This window comes from Sinocyclocheilus rhinocerous, unplaced genomic scaffold, assembly GCF_001515625.1.
Source record: "Sinocyclocheilus rhinocerous isolate Xijiao unplaced genomic scaffold, SAMN03320098_v1.1 scaffold1841, whole genome shotgun sequence".
Taxonomy (NCBI): domain Eukaryota; kingdom Metazoa; phylum Chordata; class Actinopteri; order Cypriniformes; family Cyprinidae; genus Sinocyclocheilus; species Sinocyclocheilus rhinocerous.
Window position 1 is genome coordinate 541,508 of NW_015666172.1, and position 27,251 is coordinate 568,758.

At 35.5% G+C, this 27,251-nt stretch overlaps 1 protein-coding gene across 4 annotated transcripts in view; it reads left to right on the top strand.

Annotated features, from left to right (window-relative positions):
* Nucleotides 1-27,251, top strand: part of LOC107731893 (dedicator of cytokinesis protein 11-like) — an 84,584-nt gene that overhangs the window by 48,351 nt on the left and 8,982 nt on the right. For all 4 annotated transcript variants that reach the window (XM_016543080.1, XM_016543081.1, XM_016543082.1 and 1 more), the window contains 16 exons: nucleotides 2,336-2,383; nucleotides 2,586-2,728; nucleotides 4,106-4,221; nucleotides 4,338-4,475; nucleotides 4,787-4,969; nucleotides 9,129-9,242; nucleotides 10,452-10,667; nucleotides 15,865-15,922; nucleotides 16,967-17,073; nucleotides 17,182-17,304; nucleotides 21,343-21,456; nucleotides 22,236-22,382; nucleotides 22,684-22,894; nucleotides 24,636-24,826; nucleotides 25,875-25,972; nucleotides 26,692-26,830. In XM_016543080.1, coding sequence (XP_016398566.1) covers nucleotides 2,336-2,383; nucleotides 2,586-2,728; nucleotides 4,106-4,221; nucleotides 4,338-4,475; nucleotides 4,787-4,969; nucleotides 9,129-9,242; nucleotides 10,452-10,667; nucleotides 15,865-15,922; nucleotides 16,967-17,073; nucleotides 17,182-17,304; nucleotides 21,343-21,456; nucleotides 22,236-22,382; nucleotides 22,684-22,894; nucleotides 24,636-24,826; nucleotides 25,875-25,972; nucleotides 26,692-26,830 — 2,146 coding nt within the window. The remainder of the gene's footprint in view (nucleotides 1-2,335; nucleotides 2,384-2,585; nucleotides 2,729-4,105; nucleotides 4,222-4,337; nucleotides 4,476-4,786; nucleotides 4,970-9,128; nucleotides 9,243-10,451; nucleotides 10,668-15,864; nucleotides 15,923-16,966; nucleotides 17,074-17,181; nucleotides 17,305-21,342; nucleotides 21,457-22,235; nucleotides 22,383-22,683; nucleotides 22,895-24,635; nucleotides 24,827-25,874; nucleotides 25,973-26,691; nucleotides 26,831-27,251) is intronic.

A 27,251-nucleotide genomic window follows, 5' to 3' on the forward strand; every position in this document is an offset into this window, starting at 1 on the left:
ACAAGTAATCTATAATGTATTACAGTTTGGAAGTAACTTGCACAACACTGTGCACGTCCCAAATTCGCAATCGCAAGCTGTCTGAGAGAGGCGCTTTCTAAAGTGTGTGTGTCAGTCAGCGCGAGCACTGCATTGAGTTCTTTTTCACTGCTTGTTGCACTTAATAACTTTATTAAACATCATGCACGTCATGTGGTGTCCAAGTTTGTAAATAAAGACTAAACGATAGCTTCTGATATATTTGTTTAGCGATTTATTTCATTCATCTCCCTCTCGCTGGTGGAACTTTGTATTGTGTGACGTAGTCCAGTGAAGGCGTGTTTAGGGCGTGTTTTACAGGAGTGCCGCGAGGCTACTGGCCTGACAGTGGAAACGCGGCATGATTTCGGCCTCTGTCTGCTGGAAACGCGGCATGATTTCGGCCTCTGTGCTCGAGGTCCGAGGCTATTAGCCCCGCCCGGCTCGCTGTAAGCCCTGGCTCGCACTGGCCAGTGGAAAAGCGGCTAATGGGTGAAGATGACAGAAGACTGTACATGCGCGAGATGGACGTATGCGCATCTTGTCATGGCATTAGAGTTTACATATAGTCCTGTTGTGTCTAATATGAATAGACCCAAGCTATTCACAGATATTGCCAGATAATCACTTTACCTCTACCATACTTTTAACAGACTTGGATCGTTTGTGATTCTGGCTGTCATCCTTTCTTGCATTGTCTTGAGCCTTCACTTTGCCAATTATAAGCTATATTGAGTAGCCTGGATAGCCCACAGTCAGTATGCTACACCATATCTCCCTCTACTGGATGTAAAATGCTCTGCAGTACATTTTGTCATTTTAGAATGTTAAGTTCTACTTCTGTAGTTATTTTGGTGAAAGTAACTGAAAAGTAATACAGGAGTCATGTAACGCATTACAATTCTGATATAGTAATATTGTAAGGTAAGGAATTACTTTTAAATAACAGTAACAAGTAATCTATAATGTATTACAGTTTGGAAGTAACTTGCACAACACTGTGCACGTCCCAAATTCGCAATCGCAAGCTGTCTGAGAGAGGCGCTTTCTAAAGTGTGTGTGTCAGTCAGCGCGAGCACTGCATTGAGTTCTTTTTCACTGCTTGTTGCACTTAATAACTTTATTAAACATCATGCACGTCCCAATTTCGCAATCGCAAGCTGTCTGAGAGAGGCGCTTTCTAAAGTGTGTGTCAGTCAGCGCGAGCACCGCATTGAGTTCTTTTTCATTGCTTGTTGCACTTAATAACACTATCAAGTGCGTCCCACACTTAATTTTCTAATTCATGCATGTTTCCTTATCACTCAAAGGTGTATATAACATTTCAGCAGTACTGTGTTACGCAGATATATTTGCATACCGCGGTATACACGATATAGCAAAATCTCTAACGATAGACACTTTATTTCCGCGGTAATGATATAACGTTATACTGCCCAGCCCTAATTGCTGTGATGCAAATTAAAACTGAATTTTCAGCAGTCATTACTCCAGTCTTCAGTTTCACACAATCCTTTAGAAACCATTCTAAAATGCTGAATATGCATTTCTTCTTATCAATTTTGAAAAAGGTTTTGCTGCTTAACATTCCTGTGTAAACAGTGAGTGATACATTTTTTTCAGGATTCTTTAAAAAAATAGAGTTTTAAAAGAGAACTTGGTAACACTTTAGTATAGGGACCAATTCTCACTATTAACTAGTTGCTTATTAGCATGCATATTACTAGCATATAGGCTGTTTATTAGTACTTATAAAGCACATATCCTGCATGACCATATTCTACATTCCTAATATTACTCCATAGCTAAACTTAACTACCTTACTAACTATTTATAAGCAGTAATAAGGATTTTGAGGCAAAAGTCGTAGTTAATAGTTAATTAATAGCAAGAATTGGACCTTAAAATAAAGTGTGACCAAACAGTTTAAAGTTTAAAAGAACAGCATTTATTTCAAATATATATATGGAAAACAATGTAACAATGTAAAAGTCTTTGCTTTCCCTTCAAAACTATTTAATGAATATTTGCTGAATAAAAGTATTATTTTTTTAAAAATGTTGTCACTGAGAATGCAGTGTACACAGCTGTGTTGCTTTATAAATCGCTTTCTGACAAAATGTCAGATGTAGCTGGAAGCAACTGCATACTTGTGGAAAGTTTCAGGTCTTAATCTGGATTTTCGACCCTGAAAAGTGGTTGAAAATATAAAAGTTTGTTGCCAGAAAGTAAATCATGACTCCCATGACCCTCTGTTTAATCACTGTCTGGCTTTATATTGCATAATATGCTAATTTTCATTCTTCTCTGTCTGTAGGATCTGCATAGTCCAGTTCCGTTATGTGGGCAAGCGAAACATCAGCCGGTATGCCTGATAGGGACTCAACAACGACAACATGTTTCCGTTTGAGAATTAACCACATTCAGATCACTCATATTTACATGAACCACAACTATCGTGCTATCGTGTCATCAAAGCCAGATCTTTACATTTCATTACCCCCCTGTGCTTTCAAATAAGCAGTGGTATTAAGATTAGCATTGCTTTGTTTGTGTGTGTTGTTTAGAAGCCAGGAACCCTGGGTGTTGAAACTCTTCTCATCTGACAGGAAGTCTCAGACCATGCCGGTGCTGCGAGGTCGAGGAAGCCTAATGCAAGCAAAGCTGCAGCAGTTCAGCACTATGGACACCTCATTAACCCTGAACATGGGTAATCCGTGTACTCATGTTATTTTATTCATTTACATTACATTTACATTTAGTCATTTAGCAGACGCTTTTATCCAAAGCGATCAAAATCAACAAAAGAGCAACGACATGCAAATGCTATAACAAGTCTCAGTTAGCTTAAAGGGGTCATAGGATGCCCATTTCCCACAAGTTGATAAAAAGTCTGTAACATAGTTTGGTTAAAATTTCTCAATTGTAGTGTAAAAAACACCTCTTTTACCCTGTCAAAAACAGCTCTTTTCAGAGCACGCATTTTCCTTTAAATGTTAATGAGCTCTGCTGACCCTGCCCCTCTCTTCCAAGCTGCTCGATTTGCAAAGATTCGGAGAAAAAAAAAAAGTTATTCCCTTTCTTACTGTGAAAATTTGCATTATGCTACGCGATTTTCATAGCTTTTCTGATTCTATAATGATATATTATGCTATCCTACAAAACATAACGCACTGTAACATACTGAAATGCAATGGACAAAATTAAACTGAAAAACTTTACCTAATTCAATATATATCATAATAAAATGTTATGTAATATAACAACTTCATTTACCTTGAAACTTTACTTTAAATTCCATTGTCACAAGTCTTAGCTGACCATCAAGCACTTTTTGTAATAGCAGTTTGGGACGTGTAAGATTTTTGTAATGTTTTTGAAAGTGTCTCTTATGCTTACCAAGGCTGCATTTATATGATCAAAAATATAATAAAGACAATAATATTGTGAAATATTATTACAATTTAAAATAACTGTTTTCTGTTTTGATATATAGTTTAACATGTTTTATTCCAGTGATGGCAACTTTTTCAGTGACCATTACTCATCACTGTAATGTTAACATTACATCATCACATGATCCTTCACAAATTATTCTAATATGTGGATTTGCTGCTCAAGAAACATTTTTTTATTTAAACATTATTATTATTATTATTATTATTATTATTATCATCATCAATAATGTTGAAAATAGTTGTGCTGCTTTTGTGGAATTTTTTTTTTTTAGAATTCATTGAGGAACAGAAACCAAAAAAACAAAATTTAGTTGGAAATAAAACTATTTGATCAATTTAATGCATCCTTGATGAATAAAAGTATTAATAATTTTTTTTAAATCCATAAAATAAGTTAGTTTAGGAGAAAGTATTTTAACATAAAAAATTACACACTTGCCATAATCAACTATAGTCTTTATTTTCTCTTGGCTTAGACCATAATTCTTTTTTTTTCTCTAAAATATAGTTTTATGACTATGAGATTAACACGAAAACTACAGAATTCTTTACAAACGTTTTGAGTGAAGCCAGTTGTTTTCACTCTGCATTGTGATTTTAGCTTGTATTTGTGTAATCTTGTATTTCAGCTGGAGGTCCTACAGAAGCAGAGGCAAACCATCAGTCTTTGCTTGAGGGGAATATGTCGACAGAGGCCTGCCTTACCGTGCTGGATGTCCTCTCACTCTTCACTCAGTGCTTCAAGGTAATCACCAAGACTCAGTTATTCTTATCCTAGTGTTCATGATGAAGCAAAGCTTTTACTGTTGGTTGGATATGTTGATTCTTTCATAAACTGATGTAATTAATGGATCCTGACAGAATCAACTGCTGGACAGTGATGGTCACAATGCTCTGATGACGAAGGTCTTTGACACGTACCTCACTTTATTAAAAGCCGGACAATCAGAAACAGCAATCAAACACATCTTTGCCTCTCTGCGAGCCTTTATCATTAAGGTGAGATCAATATATTTCTTTTACAAACTTTAAAGGAATAGGTCTCTCAAAAACTGATAATTTACTCAACCTTCCCCACCTAAATGCTAATGCAAAAGGTGCAGCTTTATTTTTTTCAACATTTTTAGCATACAGCTTTGGAACAAAGGATAAAGATGAGTAATTAATGAGAATTGTTTTTATTTTGGGTAAACTATTGCTTTAAAGAATGACCACAATCTTCAAATACAACGGCAAGAGATGTTTTCAAGATGTTGTAGAATTTCCTACTTGAACATTAATGTGTTTGTGTTTTGATCTATGTGCTTTAGTTCCAGGTTCCCCTTTTTAAGGGCCGTGTAACTCTGTGTGGTTCGCTGTGTTATGAAGTCTTGAAGTGCTGTATGTCTAAACTAAGTGTCCTACGTGGGGAAGCGTCTGCCCTTCTTTACTTGCTCATGAGGAACAATTTTGAGTACACCAAGAGGAAAAGCTTCCTGCGCATGCACTTACAGGTATATAATAACAATTTCATACAAACATCTCCATAGCCACCTGATTCATCTAAGAAAACTATTATTTCACCTTATTAATCTTGTCATTGTTTTTTTGTTGTTGTTGTTTTTTGACCGTGTATTTTCCAACTGTAACACATACAAGTTATGAGCCCCAACTGTCTTTTACTTTGAAAACAGTTCTGTGATTGCCAAATCTAGCCTTTTGGTTTTTTGTTCATTTTGTTCATCTTACTGTATGTCAGCACATGTCTCTGTCCATCATTTTAATGTTTCCTTGTCTACAGCCAGCTGTTGCAATACTTTGCGGTAAAATATCATTTGGATGTGGGGGAGGTGTTATGTGGAACATGGAGGTGTACAGTAATCTAATGCTTAAAAATGAGGGCGGTTACGGCAAGGTTGCATGTTTGAAGACCACGAGGGGTGTTTAATGAACTTGCACCACTGAGAGTCCATGAGTAAGATGTTTTAATGGGCATTAAAACCACTTTACTGTTTTTGCTGCAAAAACTTGACCAACATTGTGCAAATTATTATTTGCATGTTCTTAACAAATTATCAAATAATAGATCAAATGTGATCAATTTAATAATTGTTTCACATGTTATTATTTCAATGTTCTTAAATGATCAAAGATGATAGGTTTAATAGGCTAACAGTATACTAAACTAGTATGGTGAGCAGTTAAAGAATGAGAAATGTTTATTTTCATAATCTATCTTTGTTTATTATTATAAGTAACATACATTTAAAATGCAGTTATAGTCAGGTTAACATTGAGGCAACATATATCAAAAGTCGTTATGTAATTAGGCACTGAATGGAGCACAAATTAAAATGCCTTTCAGTTGATAGGATCGCGGCCCATTTGGGACCCATTGGTTCACCACAAAGGCAAAACTGCAGCTCTCAGTGGTCACCATGTTGTACGGTTCCTAAATTTTTCACTATAGACCTTAGTCTGGGTAGCGCCATATTTCATTTGTGATAGGAATGCAAAAAAGCCTGTTTGCTGTAAAGTTTATTCTTGTGTTATGTCTTGCCCATTAGACTAATTTCACTGTGCATTACTATAAACTATTTTAGTTTGTTTTTGCAAACTTGAGAAGGTTGTTTGGGTCAATTATTTTTAGTGGTAATTGACAGCAGGTGTCACATAGAACTTATCTTGTGTTGTTAGCAAAACAATACCACTCACAAATGCTGCATTTATTTGATACAGTAAAACAGAAATATTCTGAAATACTTTTACAGTTTAAAATAACTGTTTTGTATTTTAATATATTTTAAAATGTAATTTATTCTTATAATGGAAAATCTGAATTTTCAGCATCATTACTCCAGTCTACAGTCTCACTTGATCTTTCAGAAATCATTCAAATATGCTGATTTGCTTTTTTTTTCTTTTTTTAGGATTCTTTGATGAATAGAAAGTGTTAATGAACAGCAATTATTTGAAGTAGAAAACTTTGAAAGATTATAAATACCTTAAGCAGACAATACTAATATGATTATGAATATGAAACCTGCAGTAAAACTAATATGATTAATATCATTTGACAGTGTCTGGTAAGGCTAAGTTCACACTACACGACTTTAAACATCGGCAGATCGCTGTGCTGTTAAGACTACATTTCTTGATTGTCTGTCTTTAAGTCGTTGTGGTGTTCACACTACGTGACTCTATGCAAATGATCCACAACCGGGGTTACACACTACACAAGCTGACAACAACTCTGTCACCCAACGACTCTACAAACCACGTTTTGTCACGAAAACACACGCGAGAATTGGAACGGGAATGATGCGAAACAACACGTGAAACAGGAGTTGTTTATTTGAAAATGGATGTCGGGAAGAAATTAGCGCTACAAGCTGTTTGCTCGATGAAAACTTTTGATCCATTTATTGTGTCCAAACTTTTCTTTAAGCCATGTCGCTGCTGTTGTTTTTCTTCCGGTGACCTCAACCCATGCCTTGCTCTCTCATTGGCCATTATATTTTTAACAATAATAAAAAAAAACACCCAGTTCTCTTTCATTTACACTATTCCTGATTGTGAAATTGGAGTCAGATCTCTTTTTGGTCTACTTTAGTTTAGCGAATCGTGCTCAGACCACCTCCTGAGCTGGCGTTGGTTTAGTTCATTTTAAAGAATTCTGGGTTCATTCAAGTGAATTCCAGACCCCTGAAAATAGCTACTAGGGTTAAGATTTTAAGTCTCTTTTGCTCACTAAGGGGCCGTTTACACGACAACGTTTGCCTGTTTGTTTACACAACAACGGCGTTTTGGGGACTGAAAATGCATATTTTTGAAAACGGGTTTCAAAGTGCAAGTTTTTGAAAACGCCACCGTTGTCGTTTCCGTGTAAACACCCAATACGGGAATCTTTGAAAACGGTGACGTCATGCGCGTGCGTAGTACGTGTTAGGTATGTAGACATGCGCAGTACGTGTCGATTGTTCGAGGCAAGCGCGAACAAACATACACAACAATGGCGGAGTACATGGTACTGTTGTTGCTGTTTAAGAGTTTGCTAACGCTTCTTCAGCAAAGTGTGGATTTACTTCACCAATAATACAACCAACAGCGGAGACGCATCATATACAACATATAATCGTCACTATTTTCACGGATATGTGTAAACGCGAATCATTTTTGAAAACGTTGTCGTGTATACGTGAAACTTTTTAAAAACGCAAGGGAAAAACTTTTCCTTTTTTGACTACATCGTTGTCGTGTAAACGTAGCCTAAGACTGCTTTTATTTAATCAAAAATATGGTAAAAAGAGTAATATTGTGAAATATATTGTTACAATTTAAAATAACTGTTTTCTTTTGTAATTGTAATTTAATATTAAAAATACGATTTTTTTTTCTGTGATGGCAAACCTGAATTTTCAGAATCATTACTGCAACTTTACCCCAAATTTAAATGGTTGTTTACCGGCACCTAACAGTTTAAATTCAACATGACATTCATGTTTGTGTGTTCGACTTGCGTGCGATCTGATGTGTCACAAGCTCAGATCCAAAACATTTCTGTTTATCTGATATTAGTTAGACAGTCTAGGTGTCTTTGAATGTGCTTTTATCAAGACAGTCTAGGTGTCTTTGATTGTTCTCTTATCAAAAGCACAAAAAGTTTGCTGAAGGTGCGAAAGCATGTGATACAGTCTACATGGTGTAATAAAACCTCATGGTGCCAGTGAGACAGGTCAAGCCACATTCACTTGTTGTTTGAACTTTAGCTGAACACCACTCGCTCACATGTCTTAAGGCATCTGCATCATTTCTACTCAGTGCAAAGCAATGACTTATAATGAATTGAAATTGATTATTTTAATTGTACCCTCATAAATGAAAACAAACTCATTTGATAGTATTTTTTGCATTCACACTGAATTCACAATGTTTTAGAGCTATCTGCAAAACTGTGCTTTTTTGCTTGTACTTTCACTCCATGAAACCTATGAGGGCGTTCCTTTAGCTATTATAGAGGCAGTTTAGGCCTTGAGGACTTTTAGTAAATTAACTCACTCTTCACACTTTCACTTTTAATTTGTCTACTTACAATGTTCAACAATAAATATAAGGGTACATTTGCACGACAGTGACGTTGTGAGTTGTCTTGTAAATGAACAACAACAAAAAAATCAATTTTTGGTTAAAAACGGTGTCATTTAAATGCCCACAAGAGAAAACCATGAACATACAGTGTCTTTTCCAAACAATCTCATACAAAGTATTGTGTTTAATAGCATCCTGTGATGGAAATTACATTTTAGACATCTGTGAAATAAAATAAGCTGACTCCTTTGTCTTGCCAGGGCAAATTTCATAGCTGGCAGTGTATGTCTCTACACGCAATTAAATTATATTTTCATACTGGTTGCATTATTTTGTATAATACATTTGCATAAATTTCAGCTTAATGAACAATAAAAATATTATGTTCACATGTTAGATTTATCTTGATTTTTCTTCACTCTTCTTTTCTCAAGCACATTTCTTAAAAATCAAGCATGACTTTAACTGACAATGTTGTCCCCTTGGTTAATAAGTACACTAACCTGTGCCTGCTCTTGTGTGACCCAAGAAAGTTTGTGGAATGTTGCGTTGATATTTTGTCTTTGTTTCCACTCTGACCATTAGATCATCATCGCTGTGAGCCAGCTTATCGCTGATGTGGCGCTAACAGGCAGCTCACGTTTCCAGGAGTCACTGTCCATCATCAACAACTTTGCCAACAGTGATAAAGCCATGAAGGTGCAGTAGAAAATGCAAGCAGGAATCTGCAGTAATTTTTCAATCTACCTCAAAAATAATTGTCATTAAGGGGCCGTTCATGGGTGGTAAATATCCCCAGCACTCTTTGAAAGTCAAAACAAAGCATCTTTTTCATAATTTATTTATAGATGTAACACAAAACACATTTGCGCCATCCAGAACATCAGAACCTTGCCATGCATTTATCTAGATTTATGAAAAATAAACAGCCTGTTAATATTAATTTGGAAATCCTTGGGTTTCATTTTACAGTAAATAGAGTTAAGGTTTATCTATATAGCACAGGGGTCGGCAACCTATGGCAAGCAAGAGGGATAATCACTGGCTTATTATTATTCCTCTGGTTTTCAGTCGTGATTTTGGAACAGTTAGTAACAGTTAGTCAATAACTGGGGCACAGGATGGCATAATCTGTATTTGAATGATAGAGAGAGTGTGCGTATGCAGTGTGATACAAGAGACATGAAAAAGCGCCGGCCTCAAATAACCGATGTGCAGTCATTATACTGCATTGCTATTGATGACAGGCATTATCGCGGAATAGACCATAGTCAGGTTAGATGTCATACTGAATTTAACACGGATGAAAACAAGGCTGTAAGGGATAGACTTATGTTCTTTACAATGGCATGCACTGTATAAAGGTTCTAGATTGTGTTTTCACAACTCAAAACTTTCAACTTTCAGCTGAACAATCAGTATGTTGTTAAACAACAGTACAATCCATTGAACGCACTGTATTTTTTATCCCTCGCAACCTCGTTTTCATTCCTGTCTAAAACTAAATATGCTGCTGCCCTGACTGAGGTCTATAAGAATTAAGCATTTCAGAGAGCCGTGTAATAAATGGCAGATGTCAAGTTCTGAGTGCAGACAAGATGATACTTTCAAAGTAATTGCAAAAAACCACAACCCCACAACACTGTCCCCACCACTTTTTAAAACAAAGCCAAGTCATTCTTGTGAATGTAGAAAAAGCCGCAAGACATGGTGTCAATAAAATTTGCATAGATCAGGAATTTAAAAATAGCACAGAGGAATGTGACTTGTGCGAACAGCTGCAACACTTAGTATTTTTCAGTATAAGTTTTTTAGTATATTTCTTAGTAGAATTATTTTTGCTTCTGTTGGTAAATATTTGTTTACATTTTAAAAGATGAAATCTGGATGATCTATATGTCTCCCCAGACCACAACGTTTCCATCTGAAGTGAAGGGTCTGACGATGAGAATTCGTACGGTTTTGATGGCCACTGCTCAGATGCGTGAGCACGAAAAAGACCCAGAAATGCTGCTCGACCTTCAGTACAGTCTCGCCCAATCGTACGCCAGCACTCCGGAGCTCAGGCGGACATGGCTGGACAGCATGGCACGAGCACACAGCAAGAATGGAGACTTTTCGGAGGTATGTTATTTTGAGCACGTGATGCAGTGTTGTTTTGTTGGTGCAGGTGCATTGGAAAGGCTCCATGTCAACTTGTTTTGGAAACAACACATTCTAAATGGATGAAATTAGATGCTCAGTCATGATGCCTGTAGGCCAATTTTAAGCCCCACCTCACCCTGAAGCTGTAAGTAAACCCTGAATATCATTCTACACACAGGTTACAGATCATATCAGCTGTTTTACGGTGGAAATTTCAGCGGAAACACAGTGTTTGTTTTCAGATGTTTATCATAATGCCATACATTGTTTCATTCGGTTTTCAATTTAATACCAATAAATTTGCATCAGCTCACCAAAACTACATATGTTTTCAGCACCCAATATTAGCTGAGAGTAGGGAAAAATAGATAGATGCCGTATAGGTGCATAAGTTAATTATTTTTTTCCCATTTATTTTTCTGGTTAATCTATAAATGGCACAATTTTTTTCAAAAGATCTGGTTAGTAGGATTATTTGCATCTTTCATGTATTGTGCAGTTCTTTTGCAATTTTATGTGTATTTTTCATGTGAAGATGATTTCACCTTTAGGGTACATATCCCTATATAGAAACAGAAAACGTTAGCTTTATATAAGTGTGACGAGTGGGGCGGGGCCGAGGCCGGTGGAGTAAAGGATAATGAAGCACCCACCTGCGCCACTCACCGGTCTCGAGTCCCACGGCTCTAGGCCCCGCCCCACTCGTCACAATAAGATAATAGTGGCTTTTGTATGGAGACCTGTTTCCGTCTCAGAGAAACAGCTAACAATTGAAACTTCATTTTTAATAATAAAACTGTGTCACAATTACCTCCTTTTATTTTGTACTCTGAGGAGGGAACAGGCTTCTGTAATGAATTAAACACCACCACATGGCACAGCATTTGCGCCGATTCCCAAGCACCCACAGGAAAAACTCAAGATATTCTCTATTCACTATCATATTGGTGAAACATATCTGGCAAACTATCCAGTGCATATTTGTGTTTGAGATTGTCTGGAGAGCATCAAAAGCTTTCTATTGTAAGGGAAACAGGTCAATTTAGCGCAAAGGGAATCATTTAAGATTTTAAAGGGAATTTGGACAGAATCACCTTTTACGGCTGATCACTGAGACGGCCAGCGATTCATTGAACATGAAGTATGACATCAATTCTGCAATGGATATTTATATCCAAAATATAGTGAAAACACTATTAATTAGCACAGTAACAAGATCGGCAGTTTAAGACATTAACTTGTAAGCACAAAACACAAGATACTTCTCTTTTCAATATGAATAAGACTTTATTGGATAAATCTAAGACATATAAACTAATCTAACACATAAACACACGCATTCACACAAGTTGCAGAAAGAGAGAAAGTGAGGAAATAATTAGTTTAAGAGAATACTCAGGGAACCATGGTTACATAAGTAACCTGAGACGTTATAAGTGTTTAAGTTAGAATCCACTCGCCGCTCAAAACACCAGAGTTTTTGTCTAGTGCTGAGTTTTGCAAGCTTGAATCCACTCATTATAACAAAACTTCATGAGATCATGATGAAATAAGACAAGGGACAGCTTTTTAGTGATTATAAAGGGAGTGCTCTTTGTGTGCTTTCTAGGCTATACAGTATATAATCCATTCGGCCACATACATGCTGCAAAGTTTAGGGAATGACATCCGCATATTTATGCGGGATTCACACTCGAAAGAGCAATGGATTCACACTCGAAAGAGCAATGGCCGGGACAAAAGTATACGTAAAAATGTATGTGCATTGAGGCTAGAGCACACTCACTAATTTCTGAAGCACCCTCAGTATTTAATTCTGGAACCGGGCCTGGATAAATCTGTGTTTGAGCAGTTTTCATTATCAGTAGCTCATATTTAGGCTATCGCATGGAGTTTAATGTGGCAGTAGGCTATGCTTCAAAGTCTGAAAAAATTAGCAGGGTATTTGTTCATTTCATCCATGAAAATCTCTATACAGTTAGATTAAACATTAATGCACACGGGCTTCATCGAATACTCCTTGCATCTGTTGATTTCATCTTATATGTGGATTATTTGGTTTTATTTAGTGTCTCTGGTTTCAACAGCTCTGAAGTTGGGCACCCATCGGCACAAACATAAATCGGCGTCTATGTGGCACAGTATTCAGTTGTCAAAAGCTCTTTTTTAAAAAGTTTGTCTATATAAATCCCTGTTCAAATACAAATATAAATATATTAAATACCAAATGCCAGTTCTTTTTAAACCATCAGCTTCAATGTTTGATGTAATCATCTTACAGTCTAAATTATCTAGTGATACATTTGATAAAATACATTTTATTTAACATTTTACTTTTATAGAAGGCATTGAAAAGGCTGCTGTAGGAAAACATTTAGTTAACTTTAAAGTTTGAAGTTTTTCTAACACTCATTCAACCAACTTTAGGTCAACTTTAGGTCTTTTCATTGTACATGTGCCCCCTGGGATCCATCTGTGGCCACTTCAATATATTATATCATGTGTATGCAGATGATACACAGTTGCATCTACCAGTAAAAGCTGGGAATGAGCAGTACTTAAAGACATTGTTGGGTTGTTTAAATGAGGTTAAAATTTGGCTTTCAAATAATTTCCTTCAGCTTAATAAATGGAAGTCAGAGATAGTAATATTTGGCCCACCAAAAGTGAAAGATATGATAGCCTGCACTATCGCTCCCTTAGGTATAACTGTGCAAGACAGCGTGAGGACTCTGGGTATTATAATCGATTCATCCCTTAGTTTTGAAAAACAGATCAAATCTGTTGTGAAAAGCAGTTTTTATCAACTGAGACTGATCTCTAGGTTAAAGCCCTTTCTTACTTTTAAAGACTTGGAGATCGTTATTCATGCTTTCATTACTTCAAGACTAGACTATTGTAATCCTCCCTACATTGGCTGCCGGTTCAGTACAGAATAGATTATAACATTTTATTAATGGTTTTTAAAGCACTCCACAACTTGTCTCCAGTATATATTAGTAATCTTTTAGGATTTCTTACATCTGCCAGGACCTTAAGATCGGCGGATCAACTGTTGCTGGCAGTCCCTCAAACTAAAAAGAAGTCAAAGGGTGACAGAGCCTTCTCAGTAGTTGCTCCTAAATTGTGGAATAGCCTCCCACTCTATATTAGGCAGGTCCCTTCTATCAAGATTTTTAAGACTCTGCTGAAGACCTATTTGTTCAGCTTGGTTCTTGAGAATTTCCCTAGGTGCGTGTGAATATATTCACTATTGTTAAGGTTATACTGTATTTTATGTTTATGTACATTTTGGATTATATATTTTTGCATACTGTTGGGCACTTTGGGCAACTTAGTTGCAATTAAATGTGCTATATAAATAAATAAAGTTGAAGTTGAAGTTACAGATAGGCAGAATCTTACAAGGGCACAATATATTTTGTCAGACTTTAAAGGGGTCATATGATGCAATTTCATTTTTTCCTTTCTCTTTGGAGTGTTACAAGCTCTTGGTGCATAAAGAAGATCTGTAAATTTGCAAAGACTAAAGTCTCAAATCCAAAGAGATATTCTTTATAAAAGTTAAGAGTCAGCCACACCTACCTTGCGGTTTTTTTACTTTAAACCGCATAAACACATTTCATTACACCAAATACACAAAATAATGTTCTTCTTAGCAGCATCATATGACCCCTTTAATTCTTTATTGGGCTTTATGCACATCAATTGTCTTTTGATGCATTTGATAAATGTTTTATTTTTATTTGAAACTGATGTATTTTCACCTTTCCCCATTTTTGTTTTGGACCGCCTGTTTGGGGATTTCTTTAAACAAAAACTTTAGCATCACTTAAACCAGTTATATTTTATGACCATAATTAATGGCAAGCAACCCTCTGGAAACCACCTCCTGGCAGTAAAGTTCAGGGTATCCTTTAAACAATCTTTGTAAGAGCACCTGTCATAGCCTTGCCTGACTGAACACTGGTCAATCCTTGATCATTTAACAACAGTTCACAAGAGACTTTCATTGCTGTTAACTTTTTCTGTTTACGTTACGTGATTTATGAGTTATTTAAAAATTGGGCTTAATCTGTTCCGTACGCTTCTGATATGTTTAGGTTAGCAGCACTGTTTAATTCTTCATGTAAATATATCCCCCACAGAATAAAAAACAGGAACTGAATTGGAGTAAAGGTCACTTCCTTGCCAGCGTTCTCTAATATTTCTATTTTAGTCGCATACTGGGAATATATCCAACAACGGAAAAGATTATATAACAGTAGTTCCTTGTGCAGTGGATCCCCTAAAACATATGAATAGGGATAGTTATAGGAATAGTTCACTCAAAAATGTAAATTTGCTGAATATTTATTTACCCTAAGGCCATCCAAGATGTAGATAAGTTTGTTTCTACATGGGAACAGATTTGGAGAAATTTAACATTACATCACTTGTTCACCAATGGATCCTCTGCAGTGAATGGGTGCCGTCAGAATGAGCATTTAAACAGCTGATAAATCATCACAATAATCCACACGATTAATTTCTTGTGAATGAAAAGCTGAGTGTTTGTAAGAAACAAACTTCACAAGATGTTAACTGATGGACTGGAGTCATGTGGATGATTTGTGGATTATTGTGATGTTTTTATCAGCTGTTTGGACTCTCATTCTGACGGCACCCATTCACTGCAGGGGATCCACTGATGAGCAAGTCATGTAATGCTACATTTCTCCAAATCTGTTCTGATGAAGAAACAAACTCATCTACATCTTGGATGGCCTAAGGGTGAGTACATTTTCAGCAAATTTTCAGTTTTGAGTGGACTATACCTTTAAATCATTTTGACATGGATGAGCTTAAAGGGGTCATATGATGTTGCTAAAAAGAACATTATTTTGTGTATTTGGTGTAATGAAATGTGTTTATGCGGTTTAAGGTTCAAAAAACACATTATTTTCCACATACTGTACATTATTGTTTCTCCTCTATGCCCCGCCTTTCTAAAGAATATCTATTTGGATTTGCAACTTTACAGATCTTCTTTATGCACCAAGAGCTTGTAACACTCCAAAGAGAAAGGAAAAATTGAAATCGCATCATATAACCCCTTTAAGTTCAGTTCATTGTGTATGAGATTTGTTTTCTTAGTGATGTAAACCTTATTTTCTCTGCTGTTGTATTTTCACAGGCTGCTATGTGTAATGTTCATGTTGCTGCATTGGTGGCAGAGTATTTGCACAGGAAAAGTAAGTTTGCAAAGGTTTCTTTACTTTCAACAAAGGGTTCATGCTCATTTATTAGGAGTAAAGACATTCTTCCTTAGATTATGTGTCCTATAAATCAGCCGTAACTGTATTTTACACTGATTGCTAAATTAGAATCAGAATGCATGTCTGACCTCATATTACAATGATACATTAATTCTTACTTCGTTTTTCATTTATAAATGAACAACACAAAAACAATAAATACCTGTGGCTCATGTAATTTCCCTCATTTTCCCCCATGCAAATAATGGTACTGCTCAGGACGCTCAGGACACTATCCTAGCCCTAATTTGTGGTGCATAATGCAAATGGAAATGCAAAGTCTCAAACAATGCAAACAATGTATTGTGGAATGCATTTTAAACCTGTTTTTTCTCTTCCGCTTTTATTTTAAATAAAGCATTCATTAACAGAAATCTTTAATATATTTGATCGTTTTTAAAAAAGGTTTTGCCAATTAAATAGCAAATTAATTTTGTTAACTGCTAGCAGTTTAGAGGTTTGTGCCACCCTAAACTTCTACAATGTAAAACTAAAAGGATGTCGCAGGTCCCACAAATTTACATAACTAGAAACCAAAGATGAAAATGGTATTGTTTAAAGGACTGCTGTATGTTTCTCAGAAGTCATGTGTCGGTAACAGTGATGCAGTTATTTTGTAATCCTAATCATCAGCTTTTTATGAGTAATCTTTAATAATGCAATAGCTTATGTACCGTGACCCCAAACTGTATTTGGATACACAAGAAAAAAGCGTGGTAAAATAAAAATGTGTTACATTTCATTACATTACATTTGAAAAAAAAAATCAGACCAAAAGTCAAACCTTCTTAGACGTCTTTATTTTAAAGAAACATGGCACAAGCACATTTTTCAAGCAAAACAATTCATTTTATTAGGTTTAAATGAAAAACCAACTACTGTCTTGTACTTTTGATTCATATGTGTTGTAAACAGTATAAAGGGTTTTCGCTAATCTTGTGTTAATATAGTGGCATATTTTCTGTTATCTTATTGTTTCAGAGCAGTTCCCAAGTGGACTGGCAGCTTTTAGGAAAATCACCCACAACATTGATGAAGAAGGAGCAATGAAAGAAGACGTAGGGATGCAAGATGTGTACTACACTGAGGTAAACAACACCGACAGATCGAACCCCATAAAAGACCCTATCAGGAGTATGTTTGACGAACGAGTCAAAAGATGCATTTGTGAAACTTCAGTTGTACATGTGTGACAGGATGTCCTGGTTGAGCAGTTGGAGGTATGTGTTGAGGGTCTGTGGAAAGCCGAGAGGTTTGAGCTCATAACACACATTGCGAGACTCATCATTCCCGTTTACGAGAAACGGCACGAGTTTGAGGTAAGAAACAATGCTATGCAGATTGAAGAAATGTGCTCATTTTCCTTTGGCAAGTGCTAGTTGCCCAATTCTTTCACAATGCTGTGAAGTCTTTGTGGCAGCAGTGGTTCGTTGAAGCTCCTTCCTCAATAACTAAACTCTTAGAAAGCACAAGCACACTCTGACCAGGCGTGAAAGGAATGAAGTAGCTCAATCAGATGTTCGTATGGGTGGTGAGGGCGTTATCAGTCGTTACGAAAAGAGCCTTGATCTAGAGAATAAAAGTTACACCTTCTTTCTTTGCGTGAACATTTGGGCGGCGTTATGCAAATTTTCCCAGATCGTGACGTAGGTATGTGGGGGCGTGTTAGAACGAGCCGTTTTAGGTAGGCGTGGCTGACTCTTAACTTTTATAAAGAATATCTATTTGGATTTGCAACTTTACAGATCTTCTTTATGCACCAAGAGCTTGTAACACTCCAAAGAGAAAGGAAAAATTGAAATCGCATCATATAACCCCTTTAAGTTCAGTTCATTGTGTATGAGATTTGTTTTCTTAGTGATGTAAACCTTATTTTCTCTGCTGTTGTATTTTCACAGGCTGCTATGTGTAATGTTCATGTTGCTGCATTGGTGGCAGAGTATTTGCACAGGAAAAGTAAGTTTGCAAAGGTTTCTTTACTTTCAACAAAGGGTTCATGCTCATTTATTAGGAGTAAAGACATTCTTCCTTAGATTATGTGTCCTATAAATCAGCCGTAACTGTATTTTACACTGATTGCTAAATTAGAATCAGAATGCATGTCTGACCTCATATTACAATGATACATTAATTCTTACTTCGTTTTTCATTTATAAATGAACAACACAAAAACAATAAATACCTGTGGCTCATGTAATTTCCCTCATTTTCCCCCATGCAAATAATGGTACTGCTCAGGACAAACACTTTACTATCCTAGCCCTAATTTGTGGTGCATAATGCAAATGGAAATGCAAAGTCTCAAACAATGTGTCTCGAGTATTGTGGAATGCATTTTAAACCTGTTTTTTCTCTTCCGCTTTTATTTTAAATAAAGCATTCATTAACAGAAATCTTTAATATATTTGATCGTTTTTAAAAAAGGTTTTGCCAATTAAATAGCAAATTAATTTTGTTAACTGCTAGCAGTTTAGAGGTTTGTGCCACCCTAAACTTCTACAATGTAAAACTAAAAGGATGTCGCAGGTCCCACAAATTTACATAACTAGAAACCAAAGATGAAAATGGTATTGTTTAAAGGACTGCTGTATGTTTCTCAGAAGTCATGTGTCGGTAACAGTGATGCAGTTATTTTGTAATCCTAATCATCAGCTTTTTATGAGTAATCTTTAATAATGCAATAGCTTATGTACCGTGACCCCAAACTGTATTTGGATACACAAGAAAAAAGCGTGGTAAAATAAAAATGTGTTACATTTCATTACATTACATTTGAAAAAAAAAATCAGACCAAAAGTCAAACCTTCTTAGACGTCTTTATTTTAAAGAAACATGGCACAAGCACATTTTTCAAGCAAAACAATTCATTTTATTAGGTTTAAATGAAAAACCAACTACTGTCTTGTACTTTTGATTCATATGTGTTGTAAACAGTATAAAGGGTTTTCGCTAATCTTGTGTTAATATAGTGGCATATTTTCTGTTATCTTATTGTTTCAGAGCAGTTCCCAAGTGGACTGGCAGCTTTTAGGAAAATCACCCACAACATTGATGAAGAAGGAGCAATGAAAGAAGACGTAGGGATGCAAGATGTGTACTACACTGAGGTAAACAACACCGACAGATCGAACCCCATAAAAGACCCTATCAGGAGTATGTTTGACGAACGAGTCAAAAGATGCATTTGTGAAACTTCAGTTGTACATGTGTGACAGGATGTCCTGGTTGAGCAGTTGGAGGTATGTGTTGAGGGTCTGTGGAAAGCCGAGAGGTTTGAGCTCATAACACACATTGCGAGACTCATCATTCCCGTTTACGAGAAACGGCACGAGTTTGAGGTAAGAAACAATGCTATGCAGATTGAAGAAATGTGCTCATTTTCCTTTGGCAAGTGCTAGTTGCCCAATTCTTTCACAATGCTGTGAAGTCTTTGTGGCAGCAGTGGTTCGTTGAAGCTCCTTCCTCAATAACTAAACTCTTAGAAAGCACAAGCACACTCTGACCAGGCGTGAAAGGAATGAAGTAGCTCAATCAGATGTTCGTATGGGTGGTGAGGGCGTTATCAGTCGTTACGAAAAGAGCCTTGATCTATTTCACTTTCAGTTACTCTACTCGGTTCATGTAGTAGTTCAGTTCACGTCCCCTATGTGTTAAAGAAAAAACCCAAACCATATCCAGGGACCAGAATATCGTAGATTCTTAAGATTATTATTATTTTAGAATGATTTATATACAGTTATAGTATTTATTAACTTTTTAGAGGTATTTTAAAATAAAAAAATAATAAAAATATGTTTTCATTTGTGTAATTTTATGTACTTTTGTCTATTATTATTATTATTATTTATTTGTTTTAAGCTATAATTTAGCTAGTAGCCACCCAGAGCACCATAGCAATGCCTAGGCAAGCACTTGCTAGCATTTGCACTGACATAAACCACACATTTTGTAAATGTAAAAATCCCTCTCTGAAGTAAATTAGAAACATCATCCTCTGCCTTCTGTAGCCACTGTTTGGAAAGCCATTCATAAACAAACTCTTCTACATGGAAAATTTCCCACAGTGCCAGCACTATCATGAGAAGTTTGACCCTTCCAAAAGTCTGTCTTTTGTTTAAAACCGTTTCCACCAACAGACACACATGCAAATATGAATCTTTGAAGCTCTTGAGTTATTTGACTCGATTAAATAGCAACAAAGGTGTGTGACATTTATTGCATTGCTTTTTATGATATTCCTTTAAATTAAAATTTGTTAAACGATTTATCATGTTCTGTTATTGGTGTTAATAAATGTAAAAAAAAAAAAAAACATCAGTTAAAAAACTGGTCTATTTAATAAAGTAGTATATATTATGCTAACAAAGGTGAACAAATAAGAAAACCTGTGATTATTCTGTGCCTTTGCCTTGTGCAAATAAATTAACAACTTGCTAGTCATTTAAACTGTTTTTTGTGTTTAATTAGATTTAATTTCTTCCATTTGACTTTCCATATCAATTTTTTAAATGACACCCATAAATTATGTATGAATATAGTGTTATTATAATATTGACAATTTGTTAACATTTTTTCCAAGTAATTTCCATACCTTTGTTTTTAGATGTTTGAGTAAATGGCACCACAGTGTCGGACAGGAAGATTTATTTAAGAATATGTGTCATGAAAGAACAAACATGTTTTTTTTAGCCTAAGCCAATTTACTCTGCTCTAATAAAGAGTCAGTTCTGAGGAAAACTGTTTGCAAGAGACTTTAGACTTTAGAATATGTACCTCTGTTAACAAAGACAGCATCCTTATTAAAGTTTACACACTTTTTCACAGTTGACATACAGTTGCAGACATAGTCTGCAGTTCACTCATCACATCCGACCTGTCATTTCCTGCTCTTGTTCCTAGTCTTTCCTCAGTCATCTCTTTTTATGTCGATAAATATGCAAAGACAAGCAATCTGTTAAATTTGAACTTTTCACAATTGTGACCCTGGACCACAAAACCAGTCATAAGGGTCAATTTTTCGAAATTGAGATTTATACATCTTCTGAAAGCTGAATAAATACGCTTTCCATTGATGTATAGTTTGTTATGATAGGACAATATTTGGCCGAGATACAGATTTGAAAATCTGGAATCTGAGGGTGCAAAAAAATCAAAATATTGAGAAAATCACCTTTAAAGTTGTCCAAATGAAACAATTCATATTTAGCAAGCCAAAGTTGACAGTTTCAAGCAAAAAGGGCAAAAAAAATTTACAGCACATTTTACAGCACAGATCTAAACAGCAGTGCATGAAAATGGCATACTAACATCTCACAACACTCCCTCACATAGCTGTTATTTCTCTCTTTCTCCTGTAGAAACTGAGGCGATTGTATGACACACTGCAGCGAGCTTATGCGAAGATATTAGAGGTGATGCAGTCTGGCCGACGTCTGCTGGGGACTTACTTTAGAGTCGCCTTTTATGGGCAGGTGGGTTCAAATGATAGCATACCACAAGATTCTACATGTGTAGCTTTGACTTGCTTTTTGTTACCACATCCCAAAATTACTTCTCTGTGTAAAAAAATTTATATCATGTATCTCTTGTGTGACTGATATTGTACATATCAGACGTCAGTGTCTAGACATTGTCAGGCTTTGAGATCCATCTATTTTGGTTCATAAATTGATGGCTAAAATATGTTTCGAGAAGATAGCAAGTATAACATCAAGCACATTTTTACACTGCCTTTCAAACGTTTTGGGTAGGTGAAATTTTGTAATGTTTTTGAAAGAAGTATGCATTTATTTGATCAAAAATACAGTAAAAACAGTCAAATTTTGAAATACTATTGCAGTTTAAAAGAACTGTTTTCTATTGTAATATATTTTAAAATGTAATTTAATCCTTTGATTCAAAGCTGAATTTTCAGCATCAAGAATACAGTAAAAACAGTCATATTGTGAAATATTATTGCAATTTAAAAGAACTGTTTTCTATTGTAATATATTTTAAAATTTAATTTATTCCTTTGATTCAAAACTGAATTTTCAGCATCATTACTCCAGTCTCCAGTGTCACATGATCCTTCAGAAATCATTCTAATATGCTGAATTTGCTGCTCAAGAAACATTTCTTATTATCAGTGTTGAAAACTGTTGTACTGCTTAATATTTTTGTGGAAACCGAGATACATTTTTCAGGATTCTCTGATGAATAGAATGACTTGTTCATTTTGTATATATCTTTATTTATTTTCGGACCTCAGGGCTTCTTTGAAGAAGAGGATGGAAAAGAATACATCTACAAAGAGCCAAAGCTAACAGGTCTGCCAGAAATTTCCCTTCGCCTGATAAGTCTCTACGGAGAAAAGTTTGGAGCAGAGAATGTCAAAATCATCCAAGACTCCAACAAAGTAAGTCATAATGTTTCTGTTTAACTCTCCAGCTTCCTGTATTGTGCTGAAATGACCATGAACAGCAGCTCATCTGAGTCATCGTGCAGGAAAGATTTGTTTATGTTAAGAACAAACAAACATCTAGCTTGCAGACTTTGCATATTTTTGAGTATTTAAATTCAGAACTACTAAGCATTATCTTTATTGAATACCCCCCCACCCCCCACCCCCCTACTTTCCTAGTGTCATAGTAAACTATGCCATCTCACTTTCTTTAAATAAAATAAACCACACATAAACTTGCTTATCTTACCCACAGGTTAACCAGAAAGATCTAGACCCAAAGTTTGCCTACATTCAGGTCACATTTGTCAAGCCCTACTTTGATGAGAAAGAACTGGCAGAGAGGAAGACAGACTTTGAGAAGTGCCAGAACATCCAGCGTTTTGTCTTCGAGACTCCATTCACACTAACGGGGAAGAAACAAGGTGTGGTTGAGGAACAGTGCAAGCGGCGAACGATACTTACCAGTAAGTAAGCAGACAGCAGGAGATCTGGCATTACTCCCAGTATATCGTAATCTTTGAAATCTGAACCATTTTTGCAACTCGTACATCAACTCTGCGTTGTGTACATGTCCACTTCACCTTTTAGTGCTTAAAGGAATAGTTCTTAAAGAAAAAATATAACTGCAGACTCACTTAAGCATCGTTTCTTAGTTACCAATATTGTTCTCCACTTGGTATGGATCATACCTTGACAAAGGCTACTTGTTTTGCTGAAACGTTGGTAACTAATAAATGATGCTTAAGTGAGTGTGCAGTTATATTTTTTCTTTATTTAGTTTGCCCCTTTAACTTGCACCTCTAAAAGGTGTGTGTTTGTTATATTACTTTATTGTTTAAAGGAATAGTTCACCCAAAAATGAAACTTTGCTGAAAATGTACTTATCTTCAGGCCGTCCAATATGTAGATGAGTTTGTTTCTTCATGGGAACAGATTTGGAGAAATTTATCATTACGTCACTTGTTCACCAATGGATCCTCTGCAGTGAATAGTCCAAACAGCTGAGAAAGACATTATAATAATCCACAAGTAATCCACACCACTCCAGCCCATCAATTAATGTATTGTGATCAAATGGCTGCATGTTTGTAAAAAACAAATTCAACATTAAGGTGTTTTTAACTTCAAACAATTGCTTCTGGCCAAAAAAAAATGAGTCCATAATCCATAATAACGCTTCCTCCAATGGAAAAGTCCATCCTCTGTTTTCCTCTCAAATCAAAATCCACCTGTTTAGAACTGTGCTGGACTGTTTCCACTTGTAAACGGTGTTTGATCCGTGCACATTTCTGTCCTGATTCAGATGAGACGACTTTTTCACTGGAGAAAGCAATGTTATGAATACAGGGCTCGTATTTTAGCCGGAAGCAATGGTTTAAAAAAAAAAAAAAAAAAAGCTCTCTATGAATTTGTTTCTTACAAACATGCAGCTTTTTGCTTCATTGATTGATGGACTGGAGTTGTGTTGATTACTGTGATGTGTTTATCAGCTGTTTAAACTCTCGTTCTGATGCTCGAACTGAACAACTTGTCGTTAATGACATATTTAAACACGTATCAGCCTTCCGAGCATAAAAAAACACAATAAATCTGTGAGTGGTTAAAATTGCAAAATTCTGAAGCATTGCTATGGTTACCACTGTCAATAATCGCAATTTCAGAAGTGACTCATGCTTCATACACACATGGAATGATCATTTATGGTATTCACTCTCACATTTAAATGTGGTTGTCACTTCTTAAACTTACAGTGTGTATGTGGCCCTTATAGCGTGAACAGGCGAATACTTGTAAACATTTACATGCTAGTTGCAGCATCCATCTTCATAACCCAAAGAAAATGGCACGTGTTTAATACTGTATAACGTTGGTTTAATAATTGATGAAACTAAGAAAAAACATTTTCCACGTACAATGGCAATGACATGTTCCCCATGGGCCAAAACGTGCCTATTCTGCAAACTGGCGCGCACTTGTGTGACAACTTTTGTGAGCGACCTCAAAATATCACTTAGATAATGACTCTTTTCAGATGGCTTCTTCAAACAGTCAATATTGACAACAGCAGGTGTGTGTCAGTCATAGATGAAAATTTTGATATGCCACTATCAGCTCACGATCGCTGTCTTTAGTTTTGGTGATGCTTGTCAAAAGAATATTGGTTTGTTGACAATGTGTGTGTTTTCATGTTGTTTGTGTCTACAGCGGCCAACTCATTTCCCTATGTAAAGAAGCGCATCGAGGTAGTGGGAGAAAAGCACTTGGAGCTGAAACCGATTGATGTCGCAATAGATGAGATGAAAGAGAGGAGTGCTGAACTCACTAAGCTCTGCTCTAATCAGGAGGTTAACATGATCACACTTCAGCTCAAACTCCAAGGTTGTGTTAGTGTGCAGGTACTAGTATGCATTGCACACTCTGGAACTTTTAGCTCACTACCGTTCAAAATGTTGGGGTTTTTAAAGAAATTATTACTTTTATACAGCAAGAAAGCATTAAATTGATCAAAAGTGACCGTAAAGAGATTTATATTACAAAAGATTTTTTTTGCAAATCAAAGAATCCTGAAAAGATGTATCATTGTTTCCACAAAATATTAAACAAATGTTTACAACATTGATAATAATATGAAAGGTTTGTTGAACAGCAAATCAGCATATTAGAATGATTTCTGAAGGATCATGTGACACTGAAGTCTGGAATAATGATGCAAAAAAATCAGCTTTGCATCACAGGAATAAATTACATTATAAAGTATATTAACATAAATGCAATAAATGCATAATATCATGATCTACAGAATAATGTTTAGTGACTCAGAAAATAGAACAAAGCATAATTTTAATAGAACAAAAAAAATAGAACAAAGCATAATTTTAGGAACATCAGGTTTTTTGTAATAATAATAATGATTTATTATCTACAATGTGGTAATCATGGTAGTATTAGTTATACTGGCTTCAGTTTAAACGGGTTTAAATAAAAAAAAATAGAATTTTGTTTGTACTGTGATACTGTTACTTTTGAGGTTTTCATTTAATTTAAATTGTTTACAATTTAAATCAGCCCCCCCCTCCCCACACACATCATAGTAAACTGCTCATTATAATGCATGAAAACCATTTACAGAATATTTTGAAATGCTGTTCTTCTCTCCAATCTTGACTTCAGTTATAGACTTGCACATGTTGATTAAAGGGGTCATATGATGCAATTTCATTTTTTCCTTTCTTTTTGTGACCCCTTTAAACTGACACAAGCAAAATTTCCCTTAATGCAAAACAAAATTCCTGTTAGCCTGTAACAGGAAAAAAAATTGTAATCACTATTTTTGGCAGTTTTGTTATAATGTGACCACATTTTGAGTGTACTGAGCGGTTTTTTCATTGATGGTGATTTGCAGGCAATCATTTCATGCATCTTATACCGTTTTTGGGCTTATAGGTGAACGCGGGTCCGATGGCCTATGCCCGAGCTTTCCTAGATGAATCTAAATCTGGTCAGTCCAGTAAGAAAGTAAAGGAGCTCAAGGAAATATTCAGGTATGTGGTGTTCAGATGCAGGTATTACTTTTGCAGTTTGTTGAACTTAGAAAGGGAACAGATAACTATGTGGCTACATAACAAGGAAAGGCATGGTTTGGTAAAACAACAGTTACACACATAGATACATGGTTTCTGTAGTTGGATGTATGTGAAAGATCTATACGAATATTTGTAATTGAGATTTTGCCTAGTTATAAAAACACAATTGGCTCATCTGGTAAAGTCTTTAAGCTTCTTGAGAACTTTAATTTCAAGAGAATAGTAACTCTATTAAAAATAGCTGAAGCTGAAGTTAGCCATGTTCAGGAAGCAATCAACTGCAGGCCCTGTTTATTCAATAGCATGTATCAACTTGCCATGTTGCAGGAATGTATTAGTTATCATAACAGGACATCTTATTCTTGTAAATGGAATTTGTGTTTATAGCACTCTCGTCGACATTTTTATGACAGTTTTACTTTTCTCCAAACACAGTTTGTTTGTTTTGTTTTTTTCTCTCTTTTTTAAATACAAGTCCATTTTCCACCCTATAAAATTATGTCAACTTAAATCAGACAAATCTTTTGCATTTAACTACTAGCTAAAAATAACATGTTAGCATGCTAAAACTAATTATATGAACACACACTACACAAAATATTTTTTGCTACTTTTTTATTGTTTATATTATTATATTGTTTCGGTTATGCTTAAACGTTTGGTTATATTTGTTGCAGGCAATTTGTCAATGCATGCAGTATGGCTCTGGAGATTAATGAGAGACTCATTAAGGAGGATCAGTACGAATATCATGAGGGACTAAAGACTAACTTCAAAAGCATGGTGAAAGAACTTTCTGATATCATCCACGAGCAGGTATTTGTTTGGTCATTTCCATTTTTATAGTTCTTGCAACATTTATAGTTCTTGTTCTTCTTTCTACTTCTATACAACAAATTAATTCAGCCACGGGGTTATTATAGTTAACTAAAACTAAAACCATAAGACAATATTTGTTACTATAAATAAAATAAACTTGAACTGAAATCTATCTATCTATCTGTTTATCTGTCTGTCAGTCTGTCTATCTATAGTTATATTTTTTTTTTCAGCAACATTTCTCATTTTCATTAGTATTAGTTTTTCATTAGTCTTGTTGTACTAAATTAACTAAAATAAAAATGAATGAAGATTATGTAGTTTTATAAAAAATAAAATAATAAAAATGACAAAAACACAACAAAAATACTAAAACTTTCAAATTCAAATGAAACCAGAAAAAATATATTTATATATA